Source organism: Lepidochelys kempii, chromosome 2 (genome assembly GCF_965140285.1).
Source record: "Lepidochelys kempii isolate rLepKem1 chromosome 2, rLepKem1.hap1, whole genome shotgun sequence".
Taxonomy (NCBI): Eukaryota; Metazoa; Chordata; order Testudines; family Cheloniidae; genus Lepidochelys; species Lepidochelys kempii.
Window position 1 is genome coordinate 250,630,144 of NC_136381.1, and position 17,251 is coordinate 250,647,394.

At 36.9% G+C, this 17,251-nt stretch overlaps 1 protein-coding gene across 3 annotated transcripts in view; it reads left to right on the forward strand.

Annotated features, from left to right (window-relative positions):
• PTPRN2 (protein tyrosine phosphatase receptor type N2) overlaps nucleotides 1–17,251 on the forward strand; it is a 1,057,407-nt gene that overhangs the window by 1,027,736 nt on the left and 12,420 nt on the right. For all 3 annotated transcript variants that reach the window (XM_073334545.2, XM_073334547.2, XM_073334546.2), the window contains 2 exons: nucleotides 3,263–3,316; nucleotides 5,541–5,605. In XM_073334545.2, the coding sequence (XP_073190646.1) occupies nucleotides 3,263–3,316; nucleotides 5,541–5,605 (119 nt within the window). The remainder of the gene's footprint in view (nucleotides 1–3,262; nucleotides 3,317–5,540; nucleotides 5,606–17,251) is intronic.

A 17,251-nucleotide genomic window follows, 5' to 3' on the forward strand; every position in this document is an offset into this window, starting at 1 on the left:
ATTAAGAAGTCCTTACAAAATGCAGTGCTTAAAAGGTGAGGCTGAGACAGAAACCATTGGTCAGTTTTAATGCTTCTGGAGTCCTAATTTCATTCTGAAGAATAGACCAATCATTATAACTCTGGACTAGCTTGTTAGTCATGCACTGATATGTGTAATTAAATATTTCTTGAGCCCAGAGGGAGCACATTTACACTTTAAAGAGAGACTGCTACGCTAAAAGATAATTAGCATCACATGTGAGGGCTTTGCTTAAAATATATATATTATGCTATCACTTCTTGCTGTGTGCAATGGCATTTACTAACACTGCTCACTTTAAAAATGGACAAATTCTTATTTTGCCAGCTAATTAGCGGTTGCCAGTGTCATTTTTGTGATGTTGCAGCTAGTAATATGAGCCCAGTTGCATAGTCACAAAAGTGATCATTGGAAACTGTGACTCTGCAGCAGGGACAATGTGGGAAACCCCTTTTCTGAGCCTCTAACGACCTCTGACCTTTGCTTGCTGATGGTTTGCATGATGATTTCTTTTTCACTCAATGAGCCAAGGGTTGGTTTGTATTACTAATCATTCTTTTCTAAGTTAATTCTTCCTGTATATTTTATATATATATATATATATATATATTTTCTGTAGCATTCAAGATCTTTGCTTACTGATGAATTTTTGACTCACTCTGTTTAGAAATGGGATACTGGTGCATTTCTTAAATATTTTCATAAAACTAAGCTAGAAATCAGCTGGACTGAACCCCTTTGTTTTCATGTGTTTTCTGAAATGTGTGATGATAAAAATGTTTGAAACTTTATCAATAAAAATGATAAACATAAGGTGTATTTTTCCCAACATATATGTCTGTCTGTTTGATTTACAAATAGGTTACAAAAATCTCAATTTTTTGTTGAGAGTATACTTTCCTCTGTAATTAATTACAACAATGCTTAATATCTTGGTAAAGTTTCTATGCAATAAAGAAAGGAACCACACAAGTGCAAAAGAAATCACAAACACAGCTGTCTACTTGTTAGCTTTAAATGGAGAAAGTTACTCTGTCAAGGTGGGTGTAGGTGTGGAGGAGGGTAGAGAGCGACCAGCTGCAGATTGGACATATGATTGTATTGAGTTACTTTATAGATGTTTGAAATCTCATTTACCCTGTAACACAGAAATAATTAAATATCCAGTTTAATTTTGTGCTCATGAAGTTGCTTCCCAAATATGAAATTTCTCTGTTGGTTGTAAGGCTCCTGTATAAGTGATTGAGAAATAATTAAAAGATGTATCTTTACAGAAAAATCTAACTCTTCACTTAAAAATCTTTTAAAACTTGGGGGTAGTGGTTATTCAGGTTTTGCATGGTAATAAATTAGCTTGTTGTCTGTACCTGTAAAAATACCTTAGTGAAAGTAGATAGAGAGCATACTTAATTTCCACTGTCAGGTTCTCTTTAGTGGTTTTACACGTATTTCAGAGAATGTGACTTATTCTAGCACATTATCAGAACTCATGTACTTATTAACTCTTATTATAGGAAGAATATGGATAAAACCCCTATGTTGAGATGTGAGAGGCTGTGTGGTTTACAAAAATAAGCCCAAGACTGGGAATGGAGAAATCCTGAATTCTAGTCCCAGCTCTACTAATTATTTGCTCTGAAGCCCTGAGTATATAGTTCACCTCTCTGCCTCAGTTTCCACATCTCTAAAATGGGGATTAATCATATTTATCAACCACACACGTGTTTTGTGAAGATTCATTTGTTAATGTTTATATCTTCAGAGTGCTGTCGCAAGTGTTATTTGTGTTACAAGAATGAAGTATCATTATTACTATGTATGGTATCTGGTTAGACTTTTATATGACAAAAGGCCAGTTGTGAAAACAGGGTTATTTGGAACATTGTTGTAACTGTGGTAGCCTGTTTGGGTCAAGTTGTGGGCATCTGAAAGACTGCCTTTCAAACATAGATCCTCAAGTATCTGTAGGCTATGCTGTAAGCCATTTTTAAAGATATATGAAAGTTTACCCAGCACAATTGTTACAGAATATAGATGAACAGCCAAAAACTAAACGATTCAAGTGATTAGAGATGCTTTAAAATTTCTAACACTCATAGTCACCAGCAATTTCTTAGCAATTAAGATTCTGCTAAATACTTACTGTTAACAGTTATCACCTTGGTGCATCTAGACCTCCTTTGGAAGCGGTCTTATAAAATAGTTTTATAGCAGATCTTACAGTAAGATCAAAAGTCTAATCAAGGAGAGAGAGGGAAGGGTTCTGATTTCTTAGAAAGAGTGCTTTCCCATTTTATCCTTTGTTCTGTTTGCATTTTTAATGTATGCATAGACACTTTACATTTTTAGATGAGTAATGTGTTTCACATGTAAAATATATATCTAGAGCAGTAACCCGTTTTTGTTTTTTTTAAAAAAAAAACCTACTTAAATAGATTTTAGTTCTTTAGTGTCAAGTATTCAAAATCCCATACTGAGTATCTTGGTTTGCTTCAACATTTTTATATTTCTTCATTGATATGAGAATAGGTATTAGTCCAAATACATTAATACAACAGCATATCAGTTTAGTAGTCCTTTTTGGGGCTTCAGCTATATTTTTCAAATATTTCAGACTGGTTAGCCAGAAATCTAGACAATAAAACTACTTATAAATGTTATGTGTGTAAAACTCTTCTATTGGGATCATAGCCACATAGCTCCCTGGTATTTTAGTCATCCCTACCATAAATTATTAGATGTCTGAAAGAAGTTCTTCAGAGTAGTTACTCTTTGCTTTTTTGAAGATCATCTCTTTTTTGTACAAGACCACATTATTCTGACTGTAATACCTGCTTTCAATTTTGGCTTCACACAATGCATTTAAAAATTTCTGTGAGAAAGTTCATGAACTCAAGGTTCATTTTGAAAATCAAAACATCTTATGATACACAACCTGAGATTCTGCCTAACCTGCAAAGAGTATGGGAAGAGAGTGTCTTTATTTGTTGGCTAACCAGCGAATATGAGTATCATGAAACAATGTTTGGAATTTAAATGTATTTGTTGTAACAGGAAAATAGAAACAAACTTGAAGCAAAACTATGTATATAACTTAGTTATTTGTGATAACATGAGCTAATCAAGCTGCATATTTCTTACAGAGATGAATATTTGCTTTTTCTTACCACTTATGCTTTTGACAGTTGGCTTAGGAAATTGTACATAATATATTTATTAATTTTTGTCTGTTTTATTGCAGAAAAGTAAACAAGTGCTACAGGGGTCGTTCTTGTCCAGTAATTGTTCACTGCAGGCAAGTACAATTATTAAAATAGCTTTAGAGAAGTTTTTGTGCTGTAAGAAATTAACATAAATAAAACCAAATGGACACATTAAAGGTTTAGATATATCACTACACAAATAAGATGATACATCATGAACCAAGTCAAAATATTTATTTAGTTTAGTTCTTATGCTAGTAAAGCTGATGGTCTTATTTCATAGTAAGTCTGCCCTTTAATATGATCTTAGATGTTAATTCACAAGTTACATCTGATTTCTGTATTTAAAAGTCTCATTTACAGCTTTTTGATTTCAGAAGTATGCTTCAAAGTTATTGCAATGCCGTGTATTCCCAATTTAGACTGTCTTCTGCATTGTTAATATTTAGATAAATGTTTTTATTTTTGTTTTTTTAATAATACTGATGAGAGGAAATGGGATGGGGAAAACTGCCCGCTGGTTGGGCAGTAAGCTTCAACCTTCTAAACATAAATTCCCTTTAGGCCTGCCAGTATGGTGAATGTAAATGAGAGCAGTTTGAAGGCTCACTACAAAACTTAAAGTAATAATGTAAATATTAGGTTTTGTAGCTGTAGGGACAATGTTATATAGTGAATGCCATGCTCTCATTCTTTAGCCACTTCCTTTCTTTTGTGGACAGGAAGATCAGAGGAAAGATCATAACATTGGAAGGAAACACCACATAGCTTACTGTGTGCTCCTCCATGTTAGTGGGGGAGAAGGGCAGCATATTTTGCATGTGTCACAAGCCTGCTGAGATCATTATGGAGGGACAGGATCATATAACACATTGTGTGGTGCACAGTATGGAGTGGAGCCTGTGTCTCACTAAGGAGGTCCAAGAAGGAAGGAATATAATGTAGAAAGATCTGTCCTTTAAATTTTTTGCCGGCCTTCTATGAATCTAATCGATGAAAATGTCTCTAACATTCAGCCTAGCAGTTCATGTTTTATTAGGTCTGGCCACTACATTGTCACTCACTATTTGGATGAATTAATAAGACTCTGTTTCTTTGTTTCCTTCACAGTCGGGAATCGGGCATGCGGTAAAGAGAGAGAGAGAGCTTAGTAGCACTGGCCACCTCTCTGCAAAAATTGTTCTAGTAAATGATACAGATCAAACTTGTCCCATCAGTGGAGGCTTATCAAAGATGTAGTTTCATAGCCTATGTGTAAATGGAACTTATAAGTGCATTACAGTGTTGCATTTTTCCTCCTTAGTAATACTGTAGACAAAGTGACCTATCACTAGAAATAACTTAGTTGATAAAAAAATGACTAATCAATTGGTCACATATGCCCATTTTTAGAAATATTGGGGCGGGAAGTGAAAAAAGTCTATTACTTAAAGTCTTAATTATGTTTGCTAGGAGCAACCATAAAAGAACATCACGCTGCCAATTACAAGCTGCTCCCTGACAGGAACACAAGCTGCATTCAGATTAGGGAGCTTTGCTTCCTCACAAGGCTTGATCAGGCATCTCCAAGGGAGGATTGGAAATATCCTAAGGTTAAAGATATTTTTTTAGAAATCACATGATAATATTCTCCCCACTTATCGCAACTGAGGCAGAATTAAACAAGGCGGGTGAGAGAAGAAATCAATAGAGAGATATTTTTCAAGTCCAAATGTCTAGTATCCTATTTCTTGGTGAAGAAAGAATTTGATCCTTAAGTAATAAAATATTCTAAGTTCTTGGATCGGAGTCAAGGAGAGTGGAAAGTAACTGAAAGGGAAATGCACCACTCTGTCCATATGCAAACTAACCTAGCTGCTCAAGTACAAATAGAGTTAGCAGTCATTTCTGTAGGATTGTTGATGCTGTTCTCTTCCCCAGCTCTCGTGTGACTGTTCTGTTGTATGATTCTTGATCTTGGATACAAGATTCCATACGCTTGTTATGTGAACACTTTGTGCATAGAAATGACTGCCTGTTCTAGGATTACTGACCCTTTCACTGTTGCTTAATTATTTTTTTAAATAAACACATCTTTTGCTCTATAAAACAAAATCCTGCTATCCATGTAGAACAATAGTTAATGCTACATGAACAGCTTGTGTTAATTAAAGCCATTGCAAGCTTTCTCTCCCTCTCCTCTTACTCTTGTTTCCCTCCCCATTTATCCTCTCTTCCCCTTGTATGACACAGTATAAAAATAATGATAGCTACCTTTCTCTTTCTCGAGTCTAGATGTTCATTGATGGTTTTTTCTTTCTCCCTTTCTGTTGGCAGTGATGGTGCAGGAAGAAGTGGAACCTACATTCTAATTGACATGGTTCTCAATAAAATGGCCAAAGGTGAGAATCAAAAAGCTTGTGGCTTTCTCAGTGCTGAAAGATGTGGTGGTTACCATAGTAACACACAGAGAAATATTCACAGAAGGCCCAAGAATAAATTAGAGGCAAATTGTACCCTTTACTGAATGATCTTAAGTTTATTTTCAGTGCTTGTAGTGATTTAAAAAAAAAAAAAAAAGCTGGTCATGAATGGAGCCTAGACATGTATGCTGTTGGAAGAGGCAGGATTTGTAGCTTTAATTTTATTATTTTAAATATGTATTACAGCTAAAAAAAAAAAGCTTTGAACTATATGATAAATATTTAGTGTTGTCTAATCAGTAAATTGATTCCTTTCAGTGGGTTGTACAGGCACGTCTCACCTATGCAGCAGTAGTTTAAACACAATTTTGAGACGGTATTTCAGTTGATGTGGCAATGGAATGGAACGGGAGTTGGCTGACCGGCATTCTGTTCTCGGCTCTGCCATTGTCTGTTTGCCAGACCTTGGACAGGTCACTTAACTTCTCTGTGCCGCCATTTTGCCCATCTGTGAAATGCACCTTTCTATAAAGGGTTTTAGCTGCACAGCTGAAAATCATAAGTAATCAACATTGTTATATATTTAAAAAAAAAGTCTGTGGATTCCCCTCAGGAAGGATGAAGTACTTTCTTTTTATTCCCCCAATAACTTATTTGATTATGGGAAATGCTGGGGTACATGAAGATAGTCACTGTCTGATAAATAGACAATAAAATAAAGTAAATAACCCACTGTGTTAAAAGTGTAATAGTTGGGAGTTTCAAAAGTGCTCAGCATAAGCCATTTACCTCAGTGGGAGCAGAGACAAGCCAATGCTGCACAGTTTTAAAGCCCTACCCTATTTTATAAGGACTTGGTCAATCAACACTTTACTTCCACTTCATTTCTGTCTGTCTGTTTTATAGTCTTACAGTGTAAGGTTTTTAGGGGTAGGGAATATGTCTTCCTTTGTGTTTGTACAGCACCTCGCACTTTCAGAAATAAATAAATAGCAGTCTTCTGCCTTCTCATCACTGTCTTTCTGCATCCCTTTTTTGAAGCTAGTGCTATGGTCAGTCACAATCTTGCCCTGTGTGTATGTGAGTTTTCACTTCACAAGAAAATGGTAATGCAGATTAGCTGACATGTACATGTAGAAATTATATTTAGCATTTTGTCTTCTAATCACTGTATCAACATTAGTTAATTCAATGAACTGTTTAATCTTAGTCAGCTTCCTATACATAGTTTAAAAATAAAATCCATGTTTTGCAATCTTTCTCTTGCTTCTGAAATTGTCATGTCCCAGAAATAATGACATTCCATTCCTTCAGATACAGGAGTTTGACATTTCTTCTCCCCTGTTTCTGACTGTTAACATGTCTCATCAAACACACACACAAAAGGCTATGTTTTGTGCCCTTGAGCATCATGTGGAACTTGCTATTGATGTGAAAAGAAGTTGTGTGCCTGCCTTATGCCAAGTCCCAGACTGAAAATTCTCCAGCAAAATGAGATGATTTTTTCCAGTCTCATTGGAAAGTGTATTTGTGTTTTGTGAAAGAATATGTAGGAATTTCAGCTATTTGGTACATTTATATTTCAAGTGGCAACTTCATCTCTCCAATTAATGGCTGCGATACATGATAAAACTGATGTACACCTCTATTAAATATTAGTTATACTCATTTCAGCCATCAGCCAAGAGAGGATGTGATGAAAACTAGATTTAAAATATATGAAATTTGCTCACATAGAGAAATAAATGAGAAATATTTTCTAGCTTCAGGCTTTCAACCACTTAAGGAAGGGTTGACTTTGTTGTAAGAGCACTAAAGAATGCCATTTATTGACTCCATTGTACCATGTAATGTCAAATTCCATTTTAAGTGTGGGCTTAGTGTTGCACAATACAAGACAAGTCATGTGAAACTGGCCAAAGAAAGGAGTCACAGGGCTTTTTAGATTGGTCACCCCCATTTTGTTCTTGACCTGCTCCCCTCTGCCAATGGGGGTGTGCAATTTGAAATCCTCTGACCTGGTGCTTTGGCTGTAGTTTAAATGAAAGATCAAAGGGCAAAGCGGGCATCTCAACCCTGCTGAGGTGGGCCTTTCCCAGGCTGTCACACTGTGAGGCAGCCAAAGGTTTTGTTCTGACAGGAATCTAGGCCCAGTCTGTGAGGCCTAGGCCTTCTTTGTCTGGCCTGAGAAGTTTGAGGCCCAGGTTGAGGATCCAATGTTCATCAAATGATCAAAGGCCTGAAGCCCTGGACATGAAATCTTTCTTTCCATTTCCTTTTCTTAAAGAATGAATTGCACGAGTACCAAAGAATGCCATTTCCAAAGCTTTTATGTGGAGTGCTAGCACTAAGTTTAGAGTCCTTCAGTCCTTCTAAACAGAAAAATGTAAGTGCACTTTCAATCTGGGCCCAGCTGCAAGGCCAGCATCTACTAACATTTCTTTCAAAAAGGCTTTTAAGGATTAAGGATTCAGTCTCCCCCCCCCCCCCCCCCAAAAAAAAAAAAAAAAAGACTTTTAAGAATAAACTTAGAATAATTTGAGTTCTTGTTCCACTGTCTGGTTTATTAGAAAGTAGACAATAATACATTTTTAAATCAATGTAAATAGAGGACTATTTAGTTTCAGCAGTGGGAAAGTAGAAAACAATCAATAAAATGCTTTGGCTCTTTAGTGGGATTTTTAATAGGGCAGATTTAGAAAAGGGTGTTTCTTTTTCATGTAATGATTTACTTTTCTACATTTGAAATGATTTCTTTTTGGCATTTAACTGTAAATGCTTTTGTCGTTTAAAATTTTCACTCCTAATCACATAGTAAATTAGTGCTGATACAGCTGTTAAAATATGTTATAAATTCAGATCTACTGCTACTACAGCTGGTCAGAGTTGCACTAAACTATACTGTTTTATACACTTAAAGCAAACAATCAGTTATTTAAATTATTCAAATTTATGGCACCAGAAATCAATTAGTAAGGATTTCCTATTACATGGTAGGTGATACAACTTCACAAACAGTGATACAACATTTGCCAAGCCAACCTCAAAACCCACACACACCCCAAAAAACTCCCACACTATTCTAGTGCACTTCAGTTGTGGTTGTATGGGAACATTGAAGTTAACACTGTGATCACAGAAATGGTTCTGCCAGAATACTTTCGTCATAAATGTTAAGGATTTCCTCCTGCATTTTGTGTTTGAGTAGTGAGCAGGGCATGTGAAAAGATCTCATGATGCTGGGGGAAGCACTATGCTGAGTAAACACATTCCAGTCCCCCGGTTGCCATTGTTATTCAAACAACTTCAGCATGCATTTTTGGAGCCCCTTTGGCTTTGCATATCATCATGAAGGATTTCCTGTTGGGCTGTCTGTCTGTAATGAATTATGGTATACTCTTTATTATAAACATTGTGGCTTATCTGTGCATTGTAAGATCCATTAGTGTAAGATGCCATGTTAAATAATCTAATTGTATAAAATTGGAATAGTTAAGACAAATGACACTGATATCCATTCTGTACCAAATTTTCAACACAAGCAGTCTGTTCAACTTTGGTTTTATGCTCTGCAGTCACAAATCAGTTGTATCTAAATGTCCAAATTATTCCTCTAGCATGGGGTCAGTGAAAAGTTTTACAGTTAAGTTTATTCTTATATTTAACAGTTCCACTAGCTTCAGTGCTATGCTTTGCCATCCTGGTACTTTTGCTACAGTTATTGGTTATATTATTCCTTATGCAGAGCAGTGTCCTAACAGGGGTCTCATCCTGCTACTATTGAAATCAATAGCAACATTCCCATTGACTTGAGTGGTGCCTCAAGTCTAGCCTTACTGAAGGCACTAGGACTGGACACCTCTAAATGATGATCTTCCATTTCAATGAACAATGGAATTTTAAGGGTGTTACAGAAAAGTGCCCGGGTAATACCACGTTTTCAGTTCCCAGATGCACATTTTAGTCCAAGCTTTGTTCCTGAGTGAAAAGTTTAAAGGTTTCCTTTGAAATCAGTGTGCACTTTCGGTGGTTGAATGGGGGAAGAAAATGACAGTTCATGGTCTTTTGATGATTAGAGAATGCTTGCTACAGTGCATTTCAGCGGCAATTTCCTGTTATGAATTTTAACATTCTTCATTCATATGTTCACATTAATACATTCAGCAAGATTTTGTTTGGCTTTTTTTCCACAGAGCTGGGTAAGCTGTCTTAGATAAAATAATCCATCTGAACTTCCCCCCAAAACCACACCAAACCTGAACTGCTTGGGCTTTTTCTTTTTTGAAACACAGAAGAACTTCAGCATTCTTCCCTTCCTCATCTTTCTTTTCTGCCCTTCTTCATTCTGGTGGTGAGCACAAGTACTGAAATACTACAAGAGACTATTACTGGAGTGTTCTCTGGCATGATGAAGGAAGGAACGAATCTGAAGGAAAATTATATGAGATTTCCAGTTTTGTTTTCCTCTTCTGAGAGGTCTTCATAGTGCAAATAATTATTTGAATTTTGGATACTAATTGAAGCGATTGGAATTTAGAGGAGGGAAAATATGAGTTATCAAATTCTATTGAAATACATTATAAATTTCAGAACCTGAGAATACAGCATAAAGATTGGATGTAGCATAGCCAAACTCGGTGAAACCTCTTCAAAATGTGAAAGCTAAAAGGATTCCTTAGTTCCTCTTGTGACTCATCATTACCAATAGCAATATGCCAAAGTATTTAGCTAAACAGATCCCTTTTCACTAGGGCCTTTTGCTTATTCTTAACACAGATCTAATGAGCATAATAAAATAGACAGGTCACCGCCACTAAAAAGAAGCTTGTGTAAAAGATAATACTTGTACACATTAGTATTTTAAATTGGATTTAATCTGTTAATTTTTATGTCTCTGTATAAAGATTAAGTCAAATTCTGTTTTCCAGTTACAATGATGTAAATTTGGATCAACTTCCTGGACTTCTGTGCAGTTAGTCTGGATTTATACTGGGGTAAATGAGAGAAGATTTAGTTCTAGGAGCCAGTTTCCACTGTAAACACAGAATTTACAGAATGTTTTATTACCATAGTTGACAGACTAAATATGGTTTAGAGAGAAGATTGTTATCTTATTATTTGTTTGATATTTCAGAGGCTGTGAAGTGGGTCTAGAAAGTGATGAAATTCCTGTGGAAAATTTAGGGCAGAAAAATTCTGAGTTTTAAAATGGGTAGCTGGGATTTGTTTGTTTATTTTGTCTTCTAGATTTGAATCCATTGTATAGCGAAGCCTTGAATTCTGTATCCAGTTAGTTAGATCTGGATAATTATCTTAGGAAAAAATTAAGGTCAGTAAAGCAAAGTTCTAGGTTTTGGTATCTGCACTTTTGTATTCTCCACAACCTGGCCCCAAGTATTAGCAATAATGGTGATTGCATAATGTCTGAAATGTTACTGGTGCTTTTTATGAAGAGGCAAGGTGGCTGAGTTAATAGCTTTTATTGAACTGACTTCTGCTGATGAGAGAGAGAAGCTTTCAAACTTGCACAGAATTCTTCAGGTTTCTTCTTCATCTCTTCTTCAGTCTTTTTATGAAGACAGTTCTTTGCATCCATGTATACATATTGACAGGTTTCAGAGTAACAGCCATGTTAGTCTGTATTCGCAAAAAGAAAAGGAGTACTTGTGGCACCTTAGAGACTAACCAATTTATTTGAGCATGAGCTTTCGTGAGCTACAGCTGTATATTAACCAGGGCAGTTCTGCAAGTGAGTTCGTTTTATCTAATGTAACTGGCACCGAATTACCCAAGGAACACAATTAAGCAATATTGCTTGTTGCATGCTTTCCTACCACATAATTGACCACAAAGGGAGCTTTGCCCCAAGCCACAGGCAAAAGTGCATAGTGGATGTCTAGGTCAATTTTTTTAATGGTAGAGCCTTCCAAGAAAGGCGAACTTGTGCTACTTAGAGCAAACAACTTAAAAGCACATTTTAATTGTATAAATTTCTGCTTTTAAATAACACATTTCAATGAGTAGCATTACATGTATACATTTTTGGAATGGCTGATTGGTGCTGTAAAGTAATCCATTAATAACAAATTAAAACAAAAACCTATGAAAAACTTGATCATTCCAGCAAGCTTCTACTGAAAAATGAGTGAGAGCTCACTGGGAAAGTGATGCTGGTTTATATTTCCCATAGCATATTCTGAGGACTGATCGTGCTGATAGTTTCCCTTATGATGCATAGAGGTTATAAACAAAAGGCAAACAAGTTATTGATGTGATTTTTTTTTCTTTTTAAATACTTTGGAGTATATGTTCACAGAGGTTGCTCTGTAGGACGGTATTGGGACTGAAAGTATGGTAGAGAGCAATCCTATTTATTAAGGATGTGAGGCACATGAATCGTGAAGAAAGATTGATCAGACATGGACTATATCTTGGGAAAAGAAAAACTAAGGGGGTCCCCATAGAGCTTTGGAAGATCATGAAAGGAATGTATTGATGTCAGTAAGCAGCTTGAGATAGTAACTAATTTGAAAACAAGAGGTCATTGACTGGAGCTGAGGAGGAGACAAGCACATAAGGAATTTGGACGGCATTTCTTCACACAAAGGATAGGTTAGAATATGAAACAAACTGAAAAAGCCAGCCATACAATGGTGTGCTATCAGTTCAATAAGCAGCTGGGCAAACATTTAGAAAACGAGGTAAATACAGAGTGAAGAACTACATTTTTACAGTTAATCTTATGCAGTCAATCCATAGATGGATTTCAAGAGAAGTGTTTAATTGACCAGATGGAAGTCTCCGTCCCTTAAAGTTGCAATGTAGGTTATGACACTAAAGTATAATTTCTGCGCAATCTTAAACCAATCCCATTGTGACTCTTATAGAAGGCTACCTTTCATTAAAGACTTGTCCAGAATTGTTGCATATTTTCCTCAGTTCATTCTGTGTAGTATCTAATGAATGCTCTACCGCTAGCTAATGTACTCGCAATAGAAAACTAGAGTAAAATAAATATAGATCTTGCAATTTGAAAGACCCATATGGGCCAGCTGGATCTCAACACCAGTCTATGTAACATACATGTGCACACTCCCATATGGGGATTCAAGAAGGAGCAGATTTCTTTGGAGCAAACCATTAAACACAGCACTGAGTGGCATTTTCAAAACTGCACTTGATTCAACAATTGTCTTCCAGGTGACTAGCCTACAGCTTCTGGCACAGGTGCTGGAAACGGTGGATTGTCCGGAATTGTGACATTGTGGAAGAGCTAAGGTGGGGGTCATAGAATCCCCTGTATAAATTTGACTTAGAGTTGCCAAAGCCAGTATCCCTTTGTATTGCATGTATATGGGCATGTGTGTATGGAATGCTACAGTGGTCATAGTTGATGCTCATATGTTAGTTTGAAAGGGTTATATGTAGCAGTGCCTGTTAGTGTGACCATAACATTAATCATACAGGTGTCATTATGGGTTTTAAAAGTAATCCTCTATTACCTGCATCCTCTTTTCAAGTACAATAGCTAGGATGGAATCTTGTAAAAAGCAGAGGACCATCAACTTCCACTGAGTGGGAATCTAAATGTTAAAATAAATCCAGTCCTGCTAAGAGTAGAATTCCCTTGGCTTATGTCAGGGTTCCTTCCCCACTCTGAACTCTAGGGTACAGATGTGGGGACCCGCATGAAAGCTTATTCTTACCAGCTTACATTAAAAACTTCTCCAAGGTACAAACTGTGTTTTGGCCTTGAACAGTATGCTGCCACCACCAAGCGTTTTAAACAAAGAACAGGGAAAGAGACCACTTGGAGACTACTTCCCCCAAAATATTCCCCCAAACCCTACACCCTCTTTCCTGGGGAGGCTTGAGAATAATATCCTAACCAATTTGTTACAAAATCATCAAAGATCCAAACCCCTGGATCTTGGAACAATGGAAAAATCAGTCAGGTTCTTAAAAGAAGGATTTTATTTAAAAAAAAAAAAAAAAAAAGGTAAAAATCATCTCTGTAAAATCAGGATGGAAAATATTTTACAGGGTATTCAGATTCAAAACACAGAGGATCCCCCTCTGGGCAAAACCTTAAAGTTACAGAAAACAGGAATAAACCTCCCTCTTAACACAGGGAAAATTCACATAAAACAAAAGATAAACTAATCCGCCTTGCCTGGTTTACCTATACTGTTTGCAATATTGGAGACTTGGATTAGGATAGGTTGGAGAAGATGGATTTCTGTCTGACCTCTCTCAGTCCAAGAGAGAACCACCACATAAACAAAGAGCACAACAAAAGCCTCACCAGCCCCCAAGATTTGAAAGTATCTTGTCCCTTTATTGGTCCTTTGGGTCAGGTGCCAGCCAGGTTAGCTGAGCTTCTTAACCCTTTACAGGTAACAGGATGTTGCCTCTGGCCAGGAGGAATTTTATAGCACTGTATACAGAAAGGTCGTTACCCTTCCCCTTATATTTATGACAGCTTAGTAGAAATCAGCACCCCTTTAGTCCAATTCGGGATGATTGGTTTCTGCATTTTCGTGCTGTCAATAGACCGTGTAGGGCAGAGTTTGCTCTATTAGTCAACGAAAAATTTACACAAATTTTATCTCTGCAGCTACTTATTCTTCTGCAGTGACAAAGGATATTGGCTTAAAATTGACATGCCAGTACAGAATCTCAAGCCCTACAAGACTGTTGAAAATGTAGTAATTTAGGTTGCGCTGGCTGGTTGTAGATTCCATCTACCCCAGACAATTATACATGGGATGTACAAGCTGACCTGTACTTGATAACTTCAAAAAGAACAGGAGTACTTGTGGCACCTTAGAGACTAACAAATTTACTTGAGCATAAGCTTTCGTGGGCTGTGCTCAAATAAATGTGTTAGTCTGTAAGGTGACACAAGAACTCCTGTTCTTTTTGCTGATATGGACTAACACAGCTGTTATTCTGAAACTTGATAACTTCAATAATTTTCCTTCAGAATGCATGATAAATTCAATATACAATATTATCTAATATTAATAAAAGTTGTGTGTATATAGTATTATTATATGGCATAGTAATATGTCTTATTAAAATTTTGAAATATTTTCTCTTTTTTCATTATTGTGATTTAATGTTCTTTTCACTGTGTACATGCATACTTTTCCTGTTAATTGTGAAAAACAGAGATTGATAGTGGATTTTTTTAAAAAAAATCTTGTGTATATATTGACTGGGGTGGAAAGTTTCTAATAGGGTTAGAGTAAAATGTATTTCTGTCTGGGTTGAAAAAGTGACTATGAGCCTTAGGGCAGGTCTACACTATGGAGGAAAGTCGATCTAAACTACTCAATTTGAGTTACATTAGTAGCGTAACTCAAGTTGACAGAGCTTAGATCTACTTAACGGGGACCGCACTAGACTATGTCGTTAGGAGACACTCTCCCATTGACTCCCCTTACTCTTCTCGTTCCTGTGGAGTACCAGAGTGGATGGGAGAGCGATCAGTGGTCGATTTCGTGGGTCTTCGCTAGACCCGCTAAATCAATCCCCGGTGAATCAATCGCTGCAGCATCGATCCACAAAAAGTGGAGACAAGCCTTTAGATTTAACCTATTTATTCTTATTCCCATCCCCAAATACACACACTGGAATCCACTTTCTGCAAAAGAGTGGAATAACTGTCTTTCACTGAAAACTCCAGTTTGTATCTATGATCTCCTGCATTAACCTTAAAAATGGTTGTAGGGGTCAGGGAGTTCCTCCTCAAAAGTGTTGCAGCTTCACTAACTCTTTGCTGAGGCTTCTCTCTGTTTTTTATGTCATGACATTAAGTGACCCTCGCAGCCAGTAACACACCTCTAGCAGTTACAGCAAATGAGAATTGCTTAAATATTTACAGTTTCTATCCATCACCTTCAGTTTAAAAAAATGTTTGTACTCCAAACATTGTTTACAAGTGTATTTTATTTCACTTGCATTTGAGACAAAACAAGATAAGGAAGAAAGAAGAGATCTCACTTCCTCCCTGCAGAGTCTTTTATGGCTGGCAATGGTGTCTTTTAGCCTTTGTCCAATGAGAATCATAGATGGAGTTGGAGTTATGGCTGGGGTGCCATCGACACTAATGATCAGTGACCTGGCAATATTCTCCCAGTATATATACACACACTGTGATCAGACATCTGACTTTCATTGGTGTCATACCTCTGTCCTTAAGAGTTTTTTCGCGTATACTATTTTTCACTATTTCATAAGATTAAAACACGCTACTCCTAAATGATTCTTTCATGGCATGCCTGACAGACTGCAAATACAGCAAAGTACATGACTGAAGCTAAAAGGCTGCCAATCAGCAGCGTCTTACAAGTATTAATTGGACCTCTTTCGGCTTCTATCAATATCATTGAAAAGAACTGACCTAGGGGCTCTTCGGGACTGTTTCCTTGGAGATCTTAATAAAACAGGTTTTAATCTGACCTAACAAGACCCTTTGCCCTTCAAGAACTAATACAAAAACTTTATTATTTAGTAAATATAAAAAGATACATTAGAGAGGGAATAGCTCACAGGGATGAAATTGAACACCTATGTGGCACAAAAAGAAGTGCATATGGCAGGTCATTTTCCATATTTCCTTTAGTATTCCATTTTTTTCTATTTGGATGAGAGCTTATTTTCACACAGCTCATCTCCTCCTCCTTAAGGATACAATGGAAGTCCCAATAATCCCATGTTTGTAACCTCACACCCCTATGTCACAACTATTTAAACAGTAATATAGATTATCTTGCCCTCATCATTGTACTAACTGAGCACCTCTCAACCATGAATGGATTTTATCAGAAACAACCCTAGGTATTTTGCCAGCCAAGGTGGAAGATGTTTCCATACCCCACCCCTGGCATGGTGCCCACTGAAAGTTGGCATCCAGGTCCATCACTTTGATTGTCCACCCCTAAAAGCAGCTCTGGATTTTATCCTCACTATACCCCTGTGTGAGAGAGAAGTAGTATTCCTTTTTACAGATGATGAAGTGAGGCCACAGGGTAGAGTAAATGATTTACCCAAGGTCACACAGGAAATCTCTGAGCCAGGAGTTGAACCCAGCTTTCATGAGTCCTTAACTAATACCCCAACCCACCCTTTAATGTTCTTTGTGAATAAATTCACGTATAGTTTACCCAATTTTTGTCTTTTTCTAGAGCATTTGCTGATATATCTGAAAGTGGTTCCCAGCATGAATGTCCTCCTTAGTGTAACACAGATGGTTAGCTCAGTGAAGATCCTGAACCCATTATAGGGCTTTTGCCCTTGCCTTCAGTGTAAGCACGTGTGAGGATATTGTGTAATAAATAAAGTCATGTTTTAGTTGTTTACAAACTTCCCTCTAAAGAAATGCTGCTGTTATCAGGGCTTGCATTTTAGGAGCTTGTATAGTGCCTGACACACTGGGACCCCAGTACTGACTGGGGCCTCTGGGCATTAGTCGTATGAGTAATATTAATATCCTGTTTGTTTAGATACTGGGAGTTGCCAGTGCGACCCTCAGACAGCCTATTGCAGTGGATCTTGATTAACTCATGTCTGTTATTTATTGTATTACTGGATAGTCTACTGATGTGACTTTCTGCAGGC